This window comes from Meles meles, chromosome 4 (genome assembly GCF_922984935.1).
Source record: "Meles meles chromosome 4, mMelMel3.1 paternal haplotype, whole genome shotgun sequence".
NCBI lineage: Eukaryota > Metazoa > Chordata > Mammalia > Carnivora > Mustelidae > Meles > Meles meles.
The window spans coordinates 164,639,891-164,658,167 of NC_060069.1; the positions used below are offsets into that span (position 1 = coordinate 164,639,891).

Sequence of the window (18,277 nt, forward strand, 5' to 3'; positions counted from 1 at the left end):
TGATAAAACGTTTCTGAGGGACGTGTGTAAAAGAAGTGTCGTCTGGAAGGAAATGTGCATTTTTGTGAGAAATAAGTCACTGTGTTAAAGGTTGCCCCCCGCCCCCGATTAATCTGCAAATTTTAAACGTGACTCAAGTGGAAATTTCCATGCTGTTATTTTTGTCGTTGATTAAAATGCCACTAAATGTCATTTGCGAGAGAACACTGAGGCATTAGCCTACTCTCCAGAACTTTCTGTTTTATTTTCACGAAAATACAGTCTCTACCCATATAGGGTTCCGTTGTAGAAGCTGATGAGGGTGAATGAAGGTGAAGGGCTCGGCTCTTGGGCTGTGGGCCTGAGCAGGGCCGGGCCCTCGGGGCCGCCCGTGAGCACCTCGCCGTGTCTCTGCAGGATGCTGGCAGCCAGCAGGTGGGCTTTCTGCTGGGCAGCTGCGGCGTCACCCTGGCCCTGACCACGGATGCATGTCAGAAAGGCCTGCCCAAGGCACAGACTGGAGAGGTGGCCACTTTCAAAGGTAGGCGCCCAGGGGCCCTGAGGGGAGCGGTCTCCAGCAGAGCGAGGTACTCGTGGGTGGGTGTGCGTCTTGCTGCCCAGCCCCGCGGTTCAGAGTCTAGACCTGTGTTGCCACTGGCCAGAGGCACCGACTGAATCGAAGCTAGATCAGTCCAAGGGGAATGGGACGGAGACTCGTGTTCCCCGGGTGGCAGGATCCGGTGGCTGTGTGGTGGGTGTCTGAGCCCTGAGGCCCGCTGACCATTCTCTTGGGCCGGGGGCCCTGTCTGCACCCTCACAGGATGGCCCCCGCTCTCCTGGCTGGTGATCGACGGGAAGCACCTGACCAAGCCCCCCAAAGACTGGCAGCCGCAGACTCAGGATGCCCGGGCTGGGACCGCCTACATCGAGGTAACGGCCTCGTCTGACCCAGAGCACGGGGAAGCGGCCCCCACGGGCTCAGCTCTCGCTTCTGGTCGGAGTGCAGGCTGGAACTTAGCCTTCTGTTTGACCTTCTCCCCGGAGACAGCCAGGGTCGTAGGGGAGCTCATGCAGGTCTCACTGCTACTTGATTGTCCCTGGCCGCCCGCCCTGGGGGTGTCGGCAGTCATGGGGCGCCTGCGTGCGCTGCTGTGCCCGGGCGCTTACCACAGGGGTGCCCCAGTTTCCTCTGCAGGTGTCACCCCAAGAGTCACGGTGTAAAGTGTGCTTCTGTGTGACGGGATGGTTAGTGAAGGGCAGGCCGCGTCTTTGTAAATTCTGTCAGCCTCTAGAAGCATCCATAATGGATTTTTCTTTTCTTGAAATCTTTCAGTATAAAACCAGCAAAGAAGGCAGCACGGTGGGGGTCACGGTGACCCACGCATGCCTGCTGGCCCACTGCCAGGCTCTGACGCAGGCTTGTGGCTACTCAGAAGGTAAGGGTGTGCGGGCCCCTGGGGACTGGCTGAACGTCGGTGCAGCCTTCTCGCCCAGCTGGGGCCTGGGCTGGCGTGCTTAGGGCCGTCTGCTCGTGCTGGGTGCAGGGGCCGGCTCACCCAGGCAGCCCATTCAGGTTCCTTCCAGGACGTTCGTGTGTGTGCTGACTTGATGGCGGTGAAATCCGTCTACCACTATGCCTGGTGGGCTGGTTCTGTCCGGGACGTAGCTGCGGGAAGGTGTGTTCTGCACATAAAAAATGGAAAACCATCTTAACAGACCCGCTTTTGTATGGCTGTTTTCTGTGACTGTTTCGACGTGAACTGTCGTGCGTGCAGACACACACACGAAATCTCGAAAGCCATAGATTTTCTGTTGGTGACGCGCAGGTAGCACCGTCCCCCACTGGCTGTTAAGTGTTGTGTATTTTACTTAGAGAACTGTTATGTTTAAAGAACTATAAAAACAGATACATGGTAGTTTCCCTGCTGTAACAATGCTGGGATTGAATAAAACCAGAAAGTAAATTGGATGGTATGTTTAAATAACTAAAATGCGGTGTTTAAAAGTAAGAGGAAAATAAAAATGAAAGTCAGGAGTCGCTGAAGCCTCCAGTGGAGATTTGGAGAATGATTTTAGATATATTCAAGGGCCTGAATAATTTTTTGAAAACTGGATCTGTCAGTCACATGGTTTTCTTTTTCTGGACATGGACGTATCCGGGATCATGGGCGCTTTCGCTAGCGAAGGGAGCGAAGGGACAGAACCCTAACTCAGGAAGCAGGCGCCTTCCCTGGCAGCCTTGTGTTCACCATTGGTGTCCATGCTGTGGGTGCCCCTTGGGGTGGCCAAGCGTCAGCGGGGCCTGGAGCCAGTCCCCCAAACGCAGGGCGGTGTGGGCAGGCCCCAGTCACCACCTGCTCCCGCACCCGTCCTTCCTGGAGGAGACCACAGAGAAGGGTTAGCCTTCTGAGGGGAAGCAGCACGAGCAGCCTGTGACATTTCCCAGAGACACGGGGTGGTGGCCTTAGTGTCCTGGCCCTGACCTCACTGCTGGGGGAACCTCGAGGGGCCGCGTGAGACGTGCTGCTCCTTGTGGTTTCAGACTAGTGATCGGCGTAGCTCTGTGCGGTTTTTCCCAAGATGTTTAAGGATTCTTATTTGTTTGAGCGAGGGAGGGAGAGAGAGAGCGCGAGCAGGGGGAGGAGCAGAGGGAAAGGGAGAGGGAGAAAGCAGACTCCCCGCTGAGCAGGGAGCTGATGCAGGACTTGATCCCGGGGCCTGGAGATCGTGACCCGGCCAAAGGCAGACGCTTAACGGACTGCGCCATCCAGGCGCCCCAGCAGAGCTGTTCTAATCCAAAATTGTATCACCTACTTCTGAGTTTTTCTGGTCATTTGAATCGATAACCAAGATGATTGATTGACTGGCGCCTGGTATTTGGAGATGCTTTGTGTTTCCTAGAGCTCTTGTGTCAACGACGTCTTCATCTCACAGTTTCTTTAACCATGCACTTGACTGTGAAGACGGTCACAAGTGGTCTAACCATCTTTGTCCACTCGCAGCTGAGACACTAACGAATGTGCTGGATTTCAAACGGGACGCTGGGCTGTGGCACGGAGTGTTAACAGTGAGTGTCGTTTGCCCTATGGTCTAGTGGTTGGACCCGAGGGACCCTGAGGCCTCAGACCAAGAGATGCCACCGAGCCCTACTTGTAGGTGGTGCAGTTAGCCCGTCTCTGAAGCGTCAGCATGAGCAGGCCGTGGCCGCTCTCTGTGCCCCTCGGGCGTGGTGCGGCCTCTGCTGCCCCAGAGCGAGGCCCGCCCCCCGAGCGCCTGTTTCTCCCGCAGAGCGTGCTGAACAGGATGCACGTCGTCAGCATCCCGTATGCGCTCATGAAGGTGAACCCTCTGTCCTGGATCCAGAAAGTGTGTTCGTATAAAGGTAATGGGAGACACGCCGTCCCCTGACCCCTCCTTCATGCAGGAAGTCCTTTTGCTGTCACCCTTGCTGACAGAAAAAGCAGTGAAGCCGACTCGCCGACCAGTGGGGACGGGCTGCGGCGCCCCTCCTGCCCGCATACGCCGTGCCACCCCCCCGTCATGGACTCTGCGTGGCCTGGGCTCATGGCCCCTGAAAGCCCTCCTCTGCAGACACCATAGGCCACTGTTTCTGTTCTCTTGAAACTCTTTCCAGTCACACCAGTACTCCCAGTTCAGTCGTGGAGCTGGTTTTCATCTGAGGCTTTCACTGGCGGCAGAGCTCTCGATTCTAAGGAAGCAGTGTAGACAGAGGCCACTGGTCTGCCCCTGCCTGGGTCACCACAGGCCTTCCTTGTCCCTTGGGCTCCGCTCCAGTGGGGCTGGGGGGCCCCTTGGTGAGCCCCGAGGCTGGGCCATGGGTCTGTCCTCACGCGCGTCCTGGGGACCTGTGTTGACTCGGGTGGGTCTGTGAGGGGCAAGGGTGCCGCTTCCTGTGACTCAGGGCACTTGCACGCTCCCCTCTGCAGCCCGCGCCGCCCTGGTGAAGTCCCGCGACATGCACTGGTCTCTCCTGGCTCAGCGAGGCCAGAGGGACGTCAGCCTCAGCTCCCTGCGCATGCTGATCGTGGCCGACGGCGCCAACCCGTGTGAGTGAGCCCAGCTGAGCAAGGCCGTGGCCGCGGCCTCCCCAGCAGGCCTGGCATGGGAGGGAAGAGGGTCAAGTACGGCGTGCCAAGGAACAACACTGCCGTGTTGCAGCCATAACGGCCGTGGGCCATGCCACACGCCCTCCCGGGGGACCCGCTGGTGTATCTCGCGCTTGTTCACGAAGGTGCTGAATTTAAAAGCAATTTTAACACCGTGGACAGAAGATACATTAAGAAATGACTGGAACGTAGACATGGACCGGCACCTGTCCGGGCCCCGGTCCTTGGCCCCGACCTCCTGCTGGGATTTCCCCTGTTGCACCCCTGAGCACCCTGGGCTCTGCGCAGGGTCTGAGCGTGGCTGCTCATTGGCGGCTGTCCAAGGCCTGCCACGGGTGGTTCCCTGGGGAGGCCTGGTGGACCTTTGCGAGGGTTTCTCTGCAGCACGAAGCCGTCGACCAGGCAGGTGGGTTTTCTCGTCGGGTTAATGGCTGTCCTGCGGGGTTTGCACTGAAGCTCCCTGGCCCAGGGGCTGGCCTTTCCTCTAGTTCCCTGTGAGGAGGGCCCCGACATCCCTGCGCCCCGGGTCCCCACCACTCAGGAGGGCACCCTGCCATCTAGCTTCTCTGCCCGTCCCCAGCAGGGCCCCTCCATCCTGCCTCGGAGACGCCCAGGGCTGGGTGCTCTGCATCCCCACGCCCGCCTGGACCCGGCCGCATGCCCGGGTCTTGCACCACACCCCCAGCAGCTCCTTTCCTGGTGCCAGGCTTTCCTACCGGGGAGCCCTCCCCGGGCCCCGTCCCATGGACCTTAGATCCTGCCCCTCCACGTGCCGTCTGGTTCCTGTGGCACGGAACCAGCGGCTCGTCTTGTGTGCCCTCTGCTGCCGGCCAGTGCCCAGCAAGAGCCGGACGCAGCACCCTCCTTTCCCTCCAGCCTCGCTGTGGCAGGTGCCTGCGGGGTGGGGTTCAGCCCTGGGGTCCCGACGGGTGCCGCCCCGAGCAGGCGGCAGCCCTCCTCCCGGGGAGTTGGGCTTCCGTTTCCGCGACGCCTCAGATCAGCCGGGGCGAGTAGGGGAGAAGCAGGGGCAGCGTGGGGACCGTGCGTGGGCCGCCCTGTGGGGGTTCCTTGGCCAACCCGCAGCCCCGAGGCCCTCCAGCTGCAGGTGTTCTCGTGCACCTGGGCCTCGCCGTGAGGGGGCTCGCCCCGGAATCGCTCCTCGGTCACCTGCCACTCGGCAGAGGAGATGCGGCGAGGCCGGGGCGGGCCGTGAGTCTGCACTCAGAAACAGCGCGGGGGCGAAACGGAGGCCTGCCCCGAGAGTGTCCCACTCTACCTGTTGGTGGTTCCCAGACGCATCATGGTTCCCATGGAAGCCGCCCCCCACCCCCACGAGACTCCTGATGTCACGACGCCCTGGAGCTCGTGGGTCGTTGGGCCCCTCCCTGCCAGCCCTCCAGTTACCCCACGGCTCCCTCTGTCTCACGCAGGGTCCATATCCTCCTGTGATGCGTTCCTCAATGTCTTCCAGTCCAGAGGGCTGAGGCCCGAGGTCATCTGTCCTTGTGCCAGCTCCCCCGAGGCGCTGACAGTGGCCATCCGCAGGTAAGGCGGCCACCTCTCCGTCCACTCACGCCGCTGCCATCCTGCGCTGCCGAGCGTGGCTGGTCTGTCTCTGAGCAGCAGACCTCACAGAGCAATGTGCCAGTGTCCCAGGCGCGTGCGCGTGGTGGGGGGCAGCCCCGGGCCCTGGGCCCCTCGCCTTGTGCTGGCCGCGTGTCTCCCGCCAGCCTGGATCCGTGCCGGGACGTGGGGGGTGGCGGCTGCCCGGACTGTGGTCTCTGGGCTTCGTGGGCGTGGCAGCCCAGAGCTCTTCCCTGCCCGAGGAGGCCTGGCAGTCGGTGGGGTGGGGGCTGTGCTCCCCCATCTCAGCCTGGACGGTGGGGTTGGGAGATCTCAGAGCTGGCAGGCTCTGGTCCTTCCTGCTCCTAGCAGGCCACCTGTCCCTTCCTGGGTCACCTCTTGCCTGCCCTAGGGCTCCTGTCCGCAGCAGCCTCTGTGGGCTGTCCTGGGAGGAGGGTGGTGTGCTCACAGTTGAGAGTGTCTGCACGTTGGTTTTCTGCCCTCAGCCCAGTTGTTAGAAAAATCAGTGGTGGTTGTGGTCTTGTGTTTTATTAGCATATTCATGAATAGTCTGCGCTTTCATATGTGCGAGTATTAAATAATCCAAAAATTTTAATAACTTACCAAGAGAAAGGACTTCTTTATGCTTCACAAACCATAAGGTATTCCTCATTCCTTTGCTCTGTGGTGCTTTCTGGCCATGGGACACGTCACTCCCACGCCTGGCGGCATCGGCCACTGTATTCCTCCTGCTTCCTGCGTCAGGGGTCTGGGAAGGGCTGCGCTGGGCGGGTCTGGCTTGCAGCCTCTGGTCTCTGGACTGGGCATGTTGAGGGCTGCTCCAGGCTTCCTTGGTACCTGTCCTTCTGCTGCCCAGGGCTCCCGACAAGTGTCCCAGCACAGCCAGGTGGAAGCTAGTCAGCTTTAGGACCTCTCCGGGGAGTCACAGAGCGTCCCTTAGACTGTGGCCACAGGTCCCCTGGAGACCCCCAGGTGGGAGGACAGTGCAGGTCCCCGTGCAGAGCAGCGTGCAGGGCAGAGACGCTGTGGCACCCTCGGGCGGCCGGTCCCCACAGCCAGCCTTGTGTGGTACAGCGCGGTCCTGCAGGCAAGCTGGGCACGGGTCCCGCCCCCCACAGGCTCTGTCCCCTCGTCAGTGTGTCTGCTTTTATTTTCCAGGCCGCCAGAGCTGGGAGGACCTCCACCACGAAAAGCTGTCCTGTCAATGAACGGTCTCAGTTTCGGTGTGATCAGAGTTGATACTGAAGAAAAGTTGTCCGTTCTTACTGTTCAGGACGTCGGTCAGGCGCTGCCGGGAGGTAAGGGACAAGCTGGCGTGTGTCCGATCCCACCGCTGCCTGACGTTGCAGGAGGCCTGAGTGTCCAGACCGTGGGAGTGCTCTCGGCGTGCCCACACACAGAAGGCTTCCTAGCAGGGTTTTCGCATGTAAACTGGGGTTTTAGTTCATAGTAACACGTTTTCAGGTTTTGGCTGCCTTTGTATTGACGTTCAGGTTGAGCAACAGCACGAGGGGCATGGCCCCCCAGCCGGGTGTGCGGCTCTCTGGTGTCTGGGGACGGGAGCGCCGACTGCCTGTCCGGCTCGGGCACCGTGCCGTGCGCACGTGGAGGCACTGATCAGTTCACGGCGCCCCGGTGTCTTCAGACAGCCCGATGCCCGGCTCCCGCCCGCGGCGGGTGACAGGGACGTGTCGGTCAGGAGCGGGACTCTGAAGGGTGCAAGCAGTTCCTGTGTGCAGCCTCCTGCCCGCAGAGCCCCTGGGCCTGAATGCCGGCCCCGCGGAGAGGGCGATGGAGTGCCTGCCTGTGGTCCCCTGCAGAGCGCCGCACGGGGAGCCCAGGCTGGGAGTGGGGGGAGCTCTGTGCTGCCGGCCTCCAGCGCCCTCACTGCCCGGCCTCCTCCTCGCCATGCGGGCCCTTCTGAGATCCGTGGGAGCTGTCCTGACCCAGCCGGTGTGCGTGTGTGCCACCGTGGTCCCGAGTGCGAGCGTGCGTGCGCGTGCGTGTGCGTGCACAGCGCTCCCCCAGGTGTGCGAGTGTGTGCATGGGTGTGCGCAGTGTCCCCCAGGGTGCGTGTGCGTGTGTGTCTGTGCTCACCTGCTCCCCGGGTCAGCACCTGTTAGCTGGGACCCTTGTGGAGCTGACGGTCTCTTATGTTTCACGGAGACCCAACCTTTCACCGCGTTCGCTCCCCGGGGTTTGTGGCCTTCTGCCGACTAGATCAGGGTCTCTGCGGTAAATGCTTGTGGGAGTGTCTGTGCCCGCCAGCCTCCTCCTCCAGCAGGGCCTCTGTGGTCTGTGGTCTGATTTGTGCATGAAAGGAAACGGGAGTGAGCACCCCTTTGCCCCTTTCTGTCTTGCTAATTACCAATCTTGGGGGAAGGGGCCACGCCTGGGGGACCACAGGCTGCTTAATTCCTTTCCTTTAACGGACCACTGCATGTTGGGTTGGAGGCTGGTTTGGTGCCTGCTCTGTGGCGTGGGTGGCCCGGAACTGCGCTGACCTGACAGGCGGGGTCTCCTGTGCCCAGGGTGGGCAGCAGGCGGGGTTGTCGGTGGGGAGCTGCTTAGTGACAGCTGACCAGGGGCCGCGGCACGGGACGGGTCAGCCAGCATCGCCCGTGGGTTCCAGGTGGTGACCCAAGGAGGGGCCTGGGGTCTGTCCCTGAGAGAGCGGGTGTCCCGGCCTGGGGTCTGTCCCTGAGAGAGCGGGTGTCCCGGCCTGGGGTCTGTCCCTGAGAGAGCGGGTGTCCCGTCAGCCTGGGGTCTGTCCCTGAGAGAGCGGGTGTCCCGTCAGCCTGGGGTCTGTCCCTGAGAGAGCGGGTGTCCCGGCCTGGGGTCTGTCCCTGAGAGAGTGGGTGTCCCGGCCTGGGGTCTGTCCCGTCAGCCTGGGCTGCGCACGTGCTGGATTCATCGTGCGTTGGGTAGATGGCGGCAGGACGCAGGAGGACGCACTCCCGGCCGCGGGTGCCTTGCTTTGTTTCCGTGACCGCGCGGGGAGGCGCACGTGGATCTTCGTGAACGAGCCGTTCACGTGGCGGTCTCGTCGGTGACTCCGAGGGTTTCTCTCCGTTTAGCTGATGTGTGTGTCGTGAAGGTGGAAGGCACCCCTTATCTCTGCAAGACGGACGAGGTCGGGGAGATATGCGTCAGCTCCAGCGCCACCGGCACCGCGTACTACGGGCTGCTGGGGATCACTAAGAGCGTCTTTGAGGTTTGTACGTCCCCTGCCCTTTCTGTGCAGGTGAATTCCAGAGCGTCCACGGAGGGCACCGGGCAGAGCGCAGCGGGTCTCCAGCCGTGATGGGGCCGAGGCCAGCCCAGGAAGCCCGCACTCCGTGTGCGCCAAGAGTCTGGCGAGTGCCCCCTCCTCGGAGCCAAGTGCTGGGCCCAGGGAGACAAGAGGTCGCAGACAAGGGGTCGCAGGACGACCCCGGACCATGCTGGGTGCGGGAGTCTGAGGAGCGTGTCATCTACGGACAGAGGCTCCTTGGCGCGGCCTGTTCCCCACCAGGGATCCTTGGGTGGCAGCCTCATCTAGGGAAGCCACACCCTGGCCATCTGGCCGGTTGGTCCGTTGTCCGTGGAGCACAGCCTAATGTCCCCCCGCTTTGCTCTGGCAGACCATCCCGGTCACGGCAGGAGGCGTGCCCGTGTCTGACAGGCCTTTCACCAGGACGGGGCTGCTGGGCTTCATTGGGCCGGTGAGTGTGTCCTGCTGCCGGGACCTGGGCCTTCGGACAAGCCCACAGCTCCGTGGGGTGCTGCTGGCATCCAGCGCCAATCTCGGGGCCAGGGCAGCTCCCCATGTCCCACAGTCCTTAGGACAGCGCCCATGACACAGTACTCTCTGCCCAGAATGTCCCTGCTGCCGACCTTGGGAGCCCTGCTCAAGGGCAGGAGCAGTCAGAGTCCTCTGCGGCCTCACCTTTCCCGTGCCACCCCCCGCCCGCTTGTCTCCAGCCCACCAGGATGCAGGACCCCGTCTGCGCGTTCCTTGCTCTCTGCGTGCTGTCCACTGCCCTGACAGCAGCTGTCAGCTGCCTGACCCCCAGGGCCTGCCTGCGTGTCCCGAGTCCTGACCTATGTCCTTGCTTCCAGGATAACCTGGTCTTCGTTGTGGGCAAGCTGGATGGGCTGATGGTGGTTGGAATTCGTAGACACAATGCGGACGACATCGTGGCCACTGCGCTGGCCGTGGAGCCCATGAAGTTTGTCTACAGAGGCAGGTGATGCGCTGCGGGCCCCTGTGCTGTGGCTTCTAGAACCCTCCTCCTCCGCTTGAATCTGAGAGTCCGTCTGCAGCGGCAGCAAGGGCCAGTGACTGGACACAAAACCCAGAAACTCCTGTTCATCACAAGACCTTCCCAGGGAAAAGGACGATATTTGCAGCCAGAGCCCATTAGTGTCCTCCCTGCCACAGGGCTGCTGTGGGTCTTTAAGAGGGCGGGGCCGAGGAGCACCCGCTTCCACACCCTGGAGCCTCACACGTGCAGACTGGAGCAGTGGGGGGGCCAGTTTCTCTGAATCAGAAACGTCAGTTCTCCTCTCTGCTGAGGGTTAGTTAGACCCGCGGGGGCCCAGCCTCGCCCCTGGGCAGGGCAGCTCTTCAGCGTTTCCGAGCATTTTAGGCAAACCCTGTCTGAGCCGGGGTAGCCGGGGGCGACGAGGGCAGCCGTGTCTGGCTCCGTTCAGCTCCGAGCTCTTTGTCCTGAGGGGAGCAGCCCTTCTCCTCGCTGGCCCACTCAGCTGGCTGCATTTTTAAAATTTTCTTCTTCTCAAGGGGGTGCTTTTATTACTCAAACCAGGGTACCTGTGAGCCTGGCCAGGCCCTGCCTTTGAATACTCCTTAGAGAAGTCAGCCAAGTGGGGGCTGCTGGCCCTTTCGTCGGTCAGGATGACAGGAGTGTGGGGTGCCCACAAGGAGAAACCAGCAGGTCAGGCCTGTGTGGGTGCCCGAGTGGGGGCCGCCAAGACCTCATGACCTGCCCTGGCAGCAGAAGTGGGATGCTGTGGGTGTGGACGTGGCACCTGTTTCTGGGGTGGGTGAGGGAGCCCCCCGGGGTGACGTCGTCGTGAGCGATGAGGGCGTGTGGGTGATTGCGTTTGCCGGTGAGCAGGGTGCTGCCTGTCCCCACCACCACAACCACCTTGACCTAGAGCCACAGCGGTGCCTGGGAGGTCACTCAGTTCAGTGTCTGACTCTTGATTTCAGAGTGCAGCTCCGGTCCTGATCTCAGGGTTATGAGATTGTGCCCTGCCTCAGGCTCTGCACTGGGCACAGAGCCTACTTGAGACGCTCTCCCCCTCTGCCCTCTGCCTGTCCCCTGCTTGTGCTCCCTCACTTGCTCTCAAAAAAAAAAAACAAAACAAAACCGAGAGCTTGACGGAGCCACAGCGGATAGGGGGTGGAGCATCTCGGGAATAGTATCGCGCACACGCTGCGTTCTTTGTTCTTGAACACAGACACAGTAGAGGGAATACGCAGCAGGAAGGACGCTAGAGAAGGGCGTGATAAGCTGCAGAGTCAGGGTAAGGAAGTTGTCCGGAGGCGGAAGAGAGAAAGTTGCACAAACCGGAGAAGGGCAGTGTGGAAATAGCAGTCGCGGGGGAGGGCACACGCTTGGGGGCGTCTGAGCGGCCGGAGGCCGGGTCTGGGGGCTCGAGAAGGATCGGGCTCTGGGGTTAGGCAGGAGCACGAACGGCCGCAGCGCTGGGACCAGCCCAAGAAGGCAGCAGCGCAGTGATGTTTTTAAGTTATTAAAAGGAATTTTTAACTTAGATTTTCCATTTTCCAAATTGCCACTTAATTGTGCAGTTGTAATAACGATACTCTTGGGAATGTACGTTTCAGAAGTTGTGTTACCAAAAGACACTTCTTGTGGAAACAGCTTCACAGGGGATACTGAGACGCATTCAGGATGTATGAAAGCAGGAGGAATTTAGTGCTGGGAGAAGTGGGTGTGCATGTGTGCATACGTGCGCGCACACCCAACGGGAGAACAAGAGAAAGCGAGCGTGTCGTGACGGCCCAGACCTGGGGCAGCAGGTGTGCTGGTGTGCGGGGCCCGGGGGGAGACCAGCTTCTGGTCCGACAGGGAAGGAGAGAGAACCGCCTCCCAGTGTAAGAGGCAGAGGCAGCAAGTGCAGAGAAGGGGAGAAGGTGAACACGGGGCACGGACATGTTCTTGGGAGACCGACTGAATCAGGCTGATCCAACAGTCCGCCCGATCGTCCTTGTAGACGGAGATGTATGCGGAGAAACGTATTCCGTGCATTAACGTTATAATTAAGGAAAGTTCTCTTTTACGATCTGTGTCTCGTGGTTTTGCTTTGCACCAAAGTCATTTTGTTTTAGCGAATTGGAACTATTTCAGCTGCCCTGTAGGAGACCAGGTCACGTGTCCAGTTCTCAGCCAGTGGCCACGGTTAGAGTCTCTTCAGCCCCAGTGTGTCTGCGCCCTCCATTCTGAGGCCAAGGAAGGGTCTGCGTGCTGTTGGCTCTCCTTTGCGGGTGGTCACGTTGTCCTCGTCCCCCCCCCAGGATTGCTGTGTTCTCCGTGACGGTGCTGCACGACGACCGTATCATCCTGGTGGCCGAGCAGCGGCCCGACGCCTCTGAGGAGGACAGCTTCCAGTGGATGAGCCGCGTGCTGCAGGTGGGCCGGCGGCCGGCCGTGGTCGAGGGGCACGTGGTTCCCAGGAGTCCGAGGGCACAGGGTCTGCGTTCCCTCCCTGCAGAGCCCGGCCTGTCGAACCCCGTCTCTGGCTCAGGGCCGAGCAGGCCGGGTGTCCTGTCGCCCGACACGGGATCATGGCTTGACCTACTGAGAGTCGCAGGCTTCCTGCCCCCCTGCTGCCTCCCACCCCCCACCCCGCCCCGTGCTGCCTCGCCCGCTGACGCTGCCTGCACCCAGCAGGCGCCAAAGAAACCCGGGCTTGGTGAGGGTGGCAGACAGCACTGGGAAGCTGTAACTCCGTACAGGGTCAGCGTGTCCTAGAATAGCAGCCCCATACCTGCCCCACCAGTTGGGGTGAAATCAGTTGAGACTGTTCCGTAGGACCTGGGAGCACGGAGCTCACACACCTCCACACTGGTGGTGGTTTCCTGCGTTCTGTTACGAAAATGTCAAAGCATCGCGCAGAAAGTCCCTAATACCCACCTTTAGGTCCTGCGGTGGCCAGCACGTCCTCACCCTTGCCCGTCACACATCTGTCCCTCCGCACTCCTCAGGGCGCGCTATGCGGCCCTCATTTCCTTAAACACCGAATGAGAGTCCTGCGTACTACTCGGGGGGAGGGGAGTAAAATTTACGTTCGGTGAAGTGCACACACCTTACGGGGACCGTCCAGTGGGGTTTTCGGTTGACTCGGCGGGATGTGGTTTCTGTTTCGAATGGGCCCGTCTGTGGGTGCGGGCGGTGAGCATCGACAGCCGTACGCCCCAGGTCCTGTCTCGCTTCCTTCCCTTCGCGTGGCTTTGGGACTGCTCGTGTCGTCGGGTGGGGGCTGGGCCTTCCTCTCCACGCCTGGTCGTTCCCCTCACGTGCGCACACCCCGACGGACGTGTGGGTCGCCCATTTCTGCCTGACGAGCAGAGCTGCTGTGGCTGTGGCCTACAGACCTCGGGTGCATTTCCTCTGGTGTCCCGCCGTCGGGCCAGTTGTGCGGGGCCCGAAGCTGGCAGACGGGCGTGGAGCTGCCCACGCGTTGGGAGACCCGGCGACCCTGAGCCTCAGGGGATGTTTCCCTCCAGTGTCTCCCAACACAGACTTTTAATAGAATTCGTGGTGGGTTATTATGGAATAGTTCTAATACAACAACCAAAAACAAGAGTGTGATTGATGTGGGGGACAGAGGCAGAAAGGAATGGAGATCAAGTTAAACGTCCTTGTGACCTGCGGCCCGTGCTTGAGGCGGCAGAGGGTCTCCTTCGTCCGGGAAGCTCCCTGCTGTCTGCACGTCGATGCGGTGCTGCAGGGAGAAGCAGCCCTGACTGGACCGTGGTCTCCTCCAGCAGGTCCGAGTGCTTTCGGACACCCCTCGTCTTCACCTCCCCAACGTGAAAGTGCGTCACCAGCCGCCCCCACAGTCCCGGGGCAGCAGCCCCCCTGCCAGCAGGGTCCCGTCCCCTCAGCTTTCATAAAACCACCTTTTTGCACCAAAGACGCCTCAAGAATTCTTTCTTGACCGTTGGCTCTAGACCCCACCAGTCCCGCCAGCATCAAAGGTGACGTCATCGTAACCCACATTCCTATCGCCCGGCTCGGCAGTTGTCAGTCCAGGTCCTGGCTGTGTCCTCGCCTGGCCTCCCCCTTCTCCCGCAGGAGTGTTTTGAAGTAATGCCAGACATCACATTTTATCTGAAGATTTTCTTAATCAAGGAATAACCGTTATCACATCTCTAATGTTAATAATTTTCTTATTTTTTAAAATTGAGATGATTGACGTATAACCCTAGTCTCAGGTGTACAGTGTAACTTGTACACTCTGTGACGCGATCCCACAGTCAGTCTGGCAGACGTCGATCACCACGTATAACCACAAATGTTCTCGTGACGAGAACTTCTAGGATCTGCCGTCTTAGCCGCTCCCCGTGTCCAGTGCAGCCTTGTCTCTGGTCACGAGCGCTGCCCGCCAGGCTCTGTCCTGTGACTGGAGGCTCGTGGCCTCGGACCCTCCCTCCCGTGCTGCCCACGCCCGCCTCTGGCACCTCCGCTCTGTATCCGTCGCTCGCTTAGCGTCGCCCGGGCAGTGACATCCCGCGGGGCGTGTTTGTCTCCGGCTTACTCCGCGTCTCCCCTCGGGGTGCGTCCACGTTGTCACTGTGGCTCGTGCTTCTTTGCGGCTGTGGCTTCTCTGTGCGCCGCATCCCCTCCGCCCGACCTCCGTCCGCGATGCACGGGCTGCTTCTGTGTCTGGGCTCTTGTAGATGGTGCTGCGATAGGCACAGGGACGCCTTATCTCTTTGAGTCAGTGCTTTTGGGAAAACGTGAGCTGTGCGGTGGCTGGGACCAGGGCAGCTCTGTCGTTAGCCTTCTGAGGACTCTCCACTCCGTCCCCCAGAGCGGCTGCCCTGGCTGGCATTCCCAGCAGCAGCGCACGAGGCTCCACTTTCTCCGCGCCCTCGCCAGCGCCTGTCGTTTCTTGTGTTGTTGACTTTAGCTGCTCTGACAGGTGTGAGGTGGGATCTCACTTTTTTAAATTTTCATTTTCCTGATAACTAATGATGTTGGGCACCTTTTCACGTACCTGTCGAGTGTACGTCTGTCTTCTTTGGGAAATCGGATGTTTGTTTCTGCCGTTGAGTTGTGTGGGTTCATTATATATTTGGGGTGTTAACCCTTATCGGATCCATGACTTGCAGCTGTCTTCTCTGATTCAGCGGGTCGTCTTTTCATTTTGCTGATGGCTTCCTCGGCTGTGCGGAAGCCTTTTTGTTTGGTGTCGTCCCACTCGCTTGTGTTCGCTTTCGTTACCTTTGCTCTCGGAGTCAGAGCCATGAAATCACCAGCAAGACCCGTGTCTGGGAGCTTGCCACTGCATCGTCTTCTCGGAGTTTCGTGGTTTCAGGTCTCACGTTCAAGTCTTTAACCAATTCTGACTTTATTTTCGTGGGTGGTCCGGTTTCATTCTCCCGTTCCGCCCCCCCAGACCTCCCCTTCCTCGTGGTGCATTCTTGCCCCCCTTGTCACACACTAATCCGTCGTCTGTGTTGGGCTTATTTCTGGGTTCTCTTGTATTCCCCGGCTCTGTATGTCTTCTTTTGCTAATACCGCGCTATTTTGGTTACTAAAGCTTCATGACGTAATTCAAAATCACAAACGCCTCCAGCTTTGTTCTTCAGGTTTGCTTTGGGTGCTTCGGGTCTTTTCGTGATTCCGTACACAATTTAGGAGGATTTGTTTTAGTTCTTTGAAAAATGCCATTGGAATCAGGGATTGCACTGAATCTGTAGATTACTTTGCGTAGAATGGACATTCTAAAAACGTCCACCTCCTTGGTTAAATCTATTTTATTTTATTATCTTGGTGCGGTTGTACATGGAATGGTTTTCTCGATTTCTCCTGCTGACTCAATTAGACTAGTATTCAGAGACACAGCAGATACTTCCTGTGGTTTTACTGAACGTATTTATCAGTTCTAACAGTTTCTGGTGGAGTCTGAGGGTTTTCTGTATGTGACATCATGTCATCTAAAGTGACGGTTTTACTTCTTCCTTTCCAATTTGGATGCCTCATAATTCTTTTTCTTGCCTTATTGCTGTGGCTGGGTCCTCCAGTTCCATGTTGAGTAGCAGTGGTGAGAGTGGGTGTCCCTGTCTAATTCCTGATCTTAGGGGAGGAGTTCTCAGCTTTTTACCATTGAGAATGCTGTTGGCTGTGGTTGTCAAATACCGTCTTTCTTACGTTGAGGTATGTTCCCTCTGTATCTGCTGTGTTGAGTTTTTATCCTAACAGTAACTTCTTGTTGTGATTAATATCTAGTCCCTATTCAGACTTACCCGATTATCTAATGTTTAGTTTGTTGGTTAGATTCAGGATCAAAATGGGGTAAAAAAAAAAATGTACTTGGTGGGGACAAGTTCTTTAAGTCTTCTTTAATCTAGAGTTCCTTCCTCTGTGGTAGATTTCTGGTGGTTAGTTTGTGGACAAAAGCAAGTTGTCCAGTTTGCTTCTTTAGCCTGAACTCTGATGCCCCCGGGGTGTCATTTAATACAGCTGTCTGTTCCCTGCAGCCCCCTGCACATTGTCGTTGGCTCAGAGTCAGGGATGGTTTTCTGGCAGAAATCCTCCGGGAAGGTGGCGTCCGGCTGCCTCTGTGCCGTTCTCCACTCCGGGGGTCCCTGCTCTGCTGGGACTTCACAGCTGAGCTGCCCTGATGGGGAAAGCTGACCGGAGCAGCCCAGCAGAGACGAGGAAGCCCAGCTGCTTGGGAGAAGGCCATGTGTTTCGTGCTCGAGACCTGTCACGGCCGGGACGCTAGGGGCTCTGCTCCTTCCTAGGGGAGATGGAAGTGGGGACCACCATCTGGGCACTCAACGCCACCGGCCTCTTCACAGTTTCTGGGCTTTCTTCAGTGCACGGAGTAAGGAGTGATGTGTTTGTCGGAGCACCTGATCCTGACTTTACGCGGCTGGTTCCGGCTCCAGCGCAGGAGCACAGAGTTTTCGCTTAACTCACCGACCTGCTTTCTCCCACGCTGACGGATTGCGACCAACAGCTCATGAGTCCCTCATTGGCTTTAGGCCAAGCTGCGCACCGCAGTCCCCACACTACCTCTAAAACGCGAGATTTCTGAGGGCAGCTTCACTTTTTTTTGCCCATAGGGCCTGTCTCATTAGGGGTGACTAATTGAATTACCGTGTTTAAAGCCACTTTAAGTAGATTCTCTCCCTGAGGCTTTTCCACCCACCTACTTCCAGTTCAGCTGAGTTCACTTCGTTATTTCACTTCCGGCTGTTCAGAAATGCTTTCTAAAATTTCGGGTTTTTTTGTTGTAAAATATATATATGCCTCCAAAGTCAAATCTGAGCACAGGGTGAATTCGGAGAAGCCGGTTTCTGCAGCTCCCCGCAGATCCACGGGCTCATCTGACTTTCCTTTCCGAAAAGACGCGCTTTCGGGTTTACGAGTTTGTGCACAGACACACGTTAGGCGTGTGTGTCCGATGACAGGAACGGACGCACGTCCTTCCATGTTTTCTTGTCGAACAGAGTGTCTCCACACCCTTCAGAGCTGCGTGTCTCCCCGGTGCAGCCGTGAGCGGCTCGACGGGGGCTCGCCCGCGGCCGGGTGATGCGTCGGGTCTCACGCGCCGTCCCTCTCAGCTGGTGGTGTCCTTCTAGGCCATCGACAGCATCCACCAGGTGGGCGTGTACTGTCTGGCGCTGGTTCCCGCCAACACGCTGCCCAAGGCTCCTCTCGGAGGGATTCACATTTCTGAAACCAAGCAGCGTTTCCTGGAAGGGCTGCTGCACCCCTGCAATGTGCTCATGTGTCCGCACACCTGCGTCACCAACCTTCCCAGACCCCGCCAGAAACAGCCAGGTCAGTGTTAGCCAACCGCAGCTGTCCATCCAGGCTCAGCACTGGTGGCCCCTGCGCTCGTGGCGAAGTGTGCGGGCCTCGTGGCGCCTGCCTCTCCGGGGCTGGGGTAGGGCCAGACCTGCAGGGACGGTCCCCGTCTCCCGCCTCCCGGGAAACGAGCCGCAGGCGAGGAAACTCGACCACGTCACCTGTGTGCTGGGACCATCCCGGTGACTGAACGCAGGCACCTGAGGCTTGGAAGGTGAAGGGGTGGCTCCCGGGGCGAAGAGGTGCGGCCCAAGGGCCGACGTGGAGCTTGGGGAGGGAGAGCGAGGGAGAGCGACCGCGCAGTGCTGTGGGGTCAGTGCTGCTGGGGCCGTGGGGGGGGGCTCCCTCCACGCTGCGCCCTGGGGCCCGCGCACACCCCCTCCCCGCCCCCAGACAGCCCAGGACTGCGGGCATCTCAGGGCCCTCTGCAGATGGTCACTCTCCCTTCCCTGATTCACACTGAGAAACTAATCTGGAAGACTGGTTCGACAGTTATTTTTGTTCTTTGGT

At 59.1% G+C, this 18,277-nt stretch overlaps 1 protein-coding gene across 10 annotated transcripts in view; it reads left to right on the top strand.

Annotated features, from left to right (window-relative positions):
• The window catches only part of DIP2A (disco interacting protein 2 homolog A), a 94,675-nt gene that overhangs the window by 56,899 nt on the left and 19,499 nt on the right, over nt 1-18,277 (top strand). For 8 of the 10 annotated variants that reach the window (XM_046002487.1, XM_046002484.1, XM_046002491.1 and 5 more), the window contains 13 exons: nt 397-520; nt 800-909; nt 1,313-1,415; nt 2,982-3,046; nt 3,268-3,361; nt 3,927-4,046; nt 5,537-5,651; nt 6,849-6,988; nt 8,768-8,904; nt 9,314-9,394; nt 9,792-9,919; nt 12,235-12,349; nt 17,539-17,740. In XM_046002487.1, the coding sequence (XP_045858443.1) occupies nt 397-520; nt 800-909; nt 1,313-1,415; nt 2,982-3,046; nt 3,268-3,361; nt 3,927-4,046; nt 5,537-5,651; nt 6,849-6,988; nt 8,768-8,904; nt 9,314-9,394; nt 9,792-9,919; nt 12,235-12,349; nt 17,539-17,740 (1,534 nt within the window). Of the gene's footprint in view, nt 1-396; nt 521-799; nt 910-1,312; nt 1,416-2,981; nt 3,047-3,267; nt 3,362-3,926; nt 4,047-5,536; nt 5,652-6,848; nt 6,989-8,767; nt 8,905-9,313; nt 9,395-9,791; nt 9,924-12,234; nt 12,350-17,538; nt 17,741-18,277 lie in introns of those variants that run through there. The other 2 variants (XM_046002492.1, XM_046002493.1) reach the window with 1 other exon arrangement.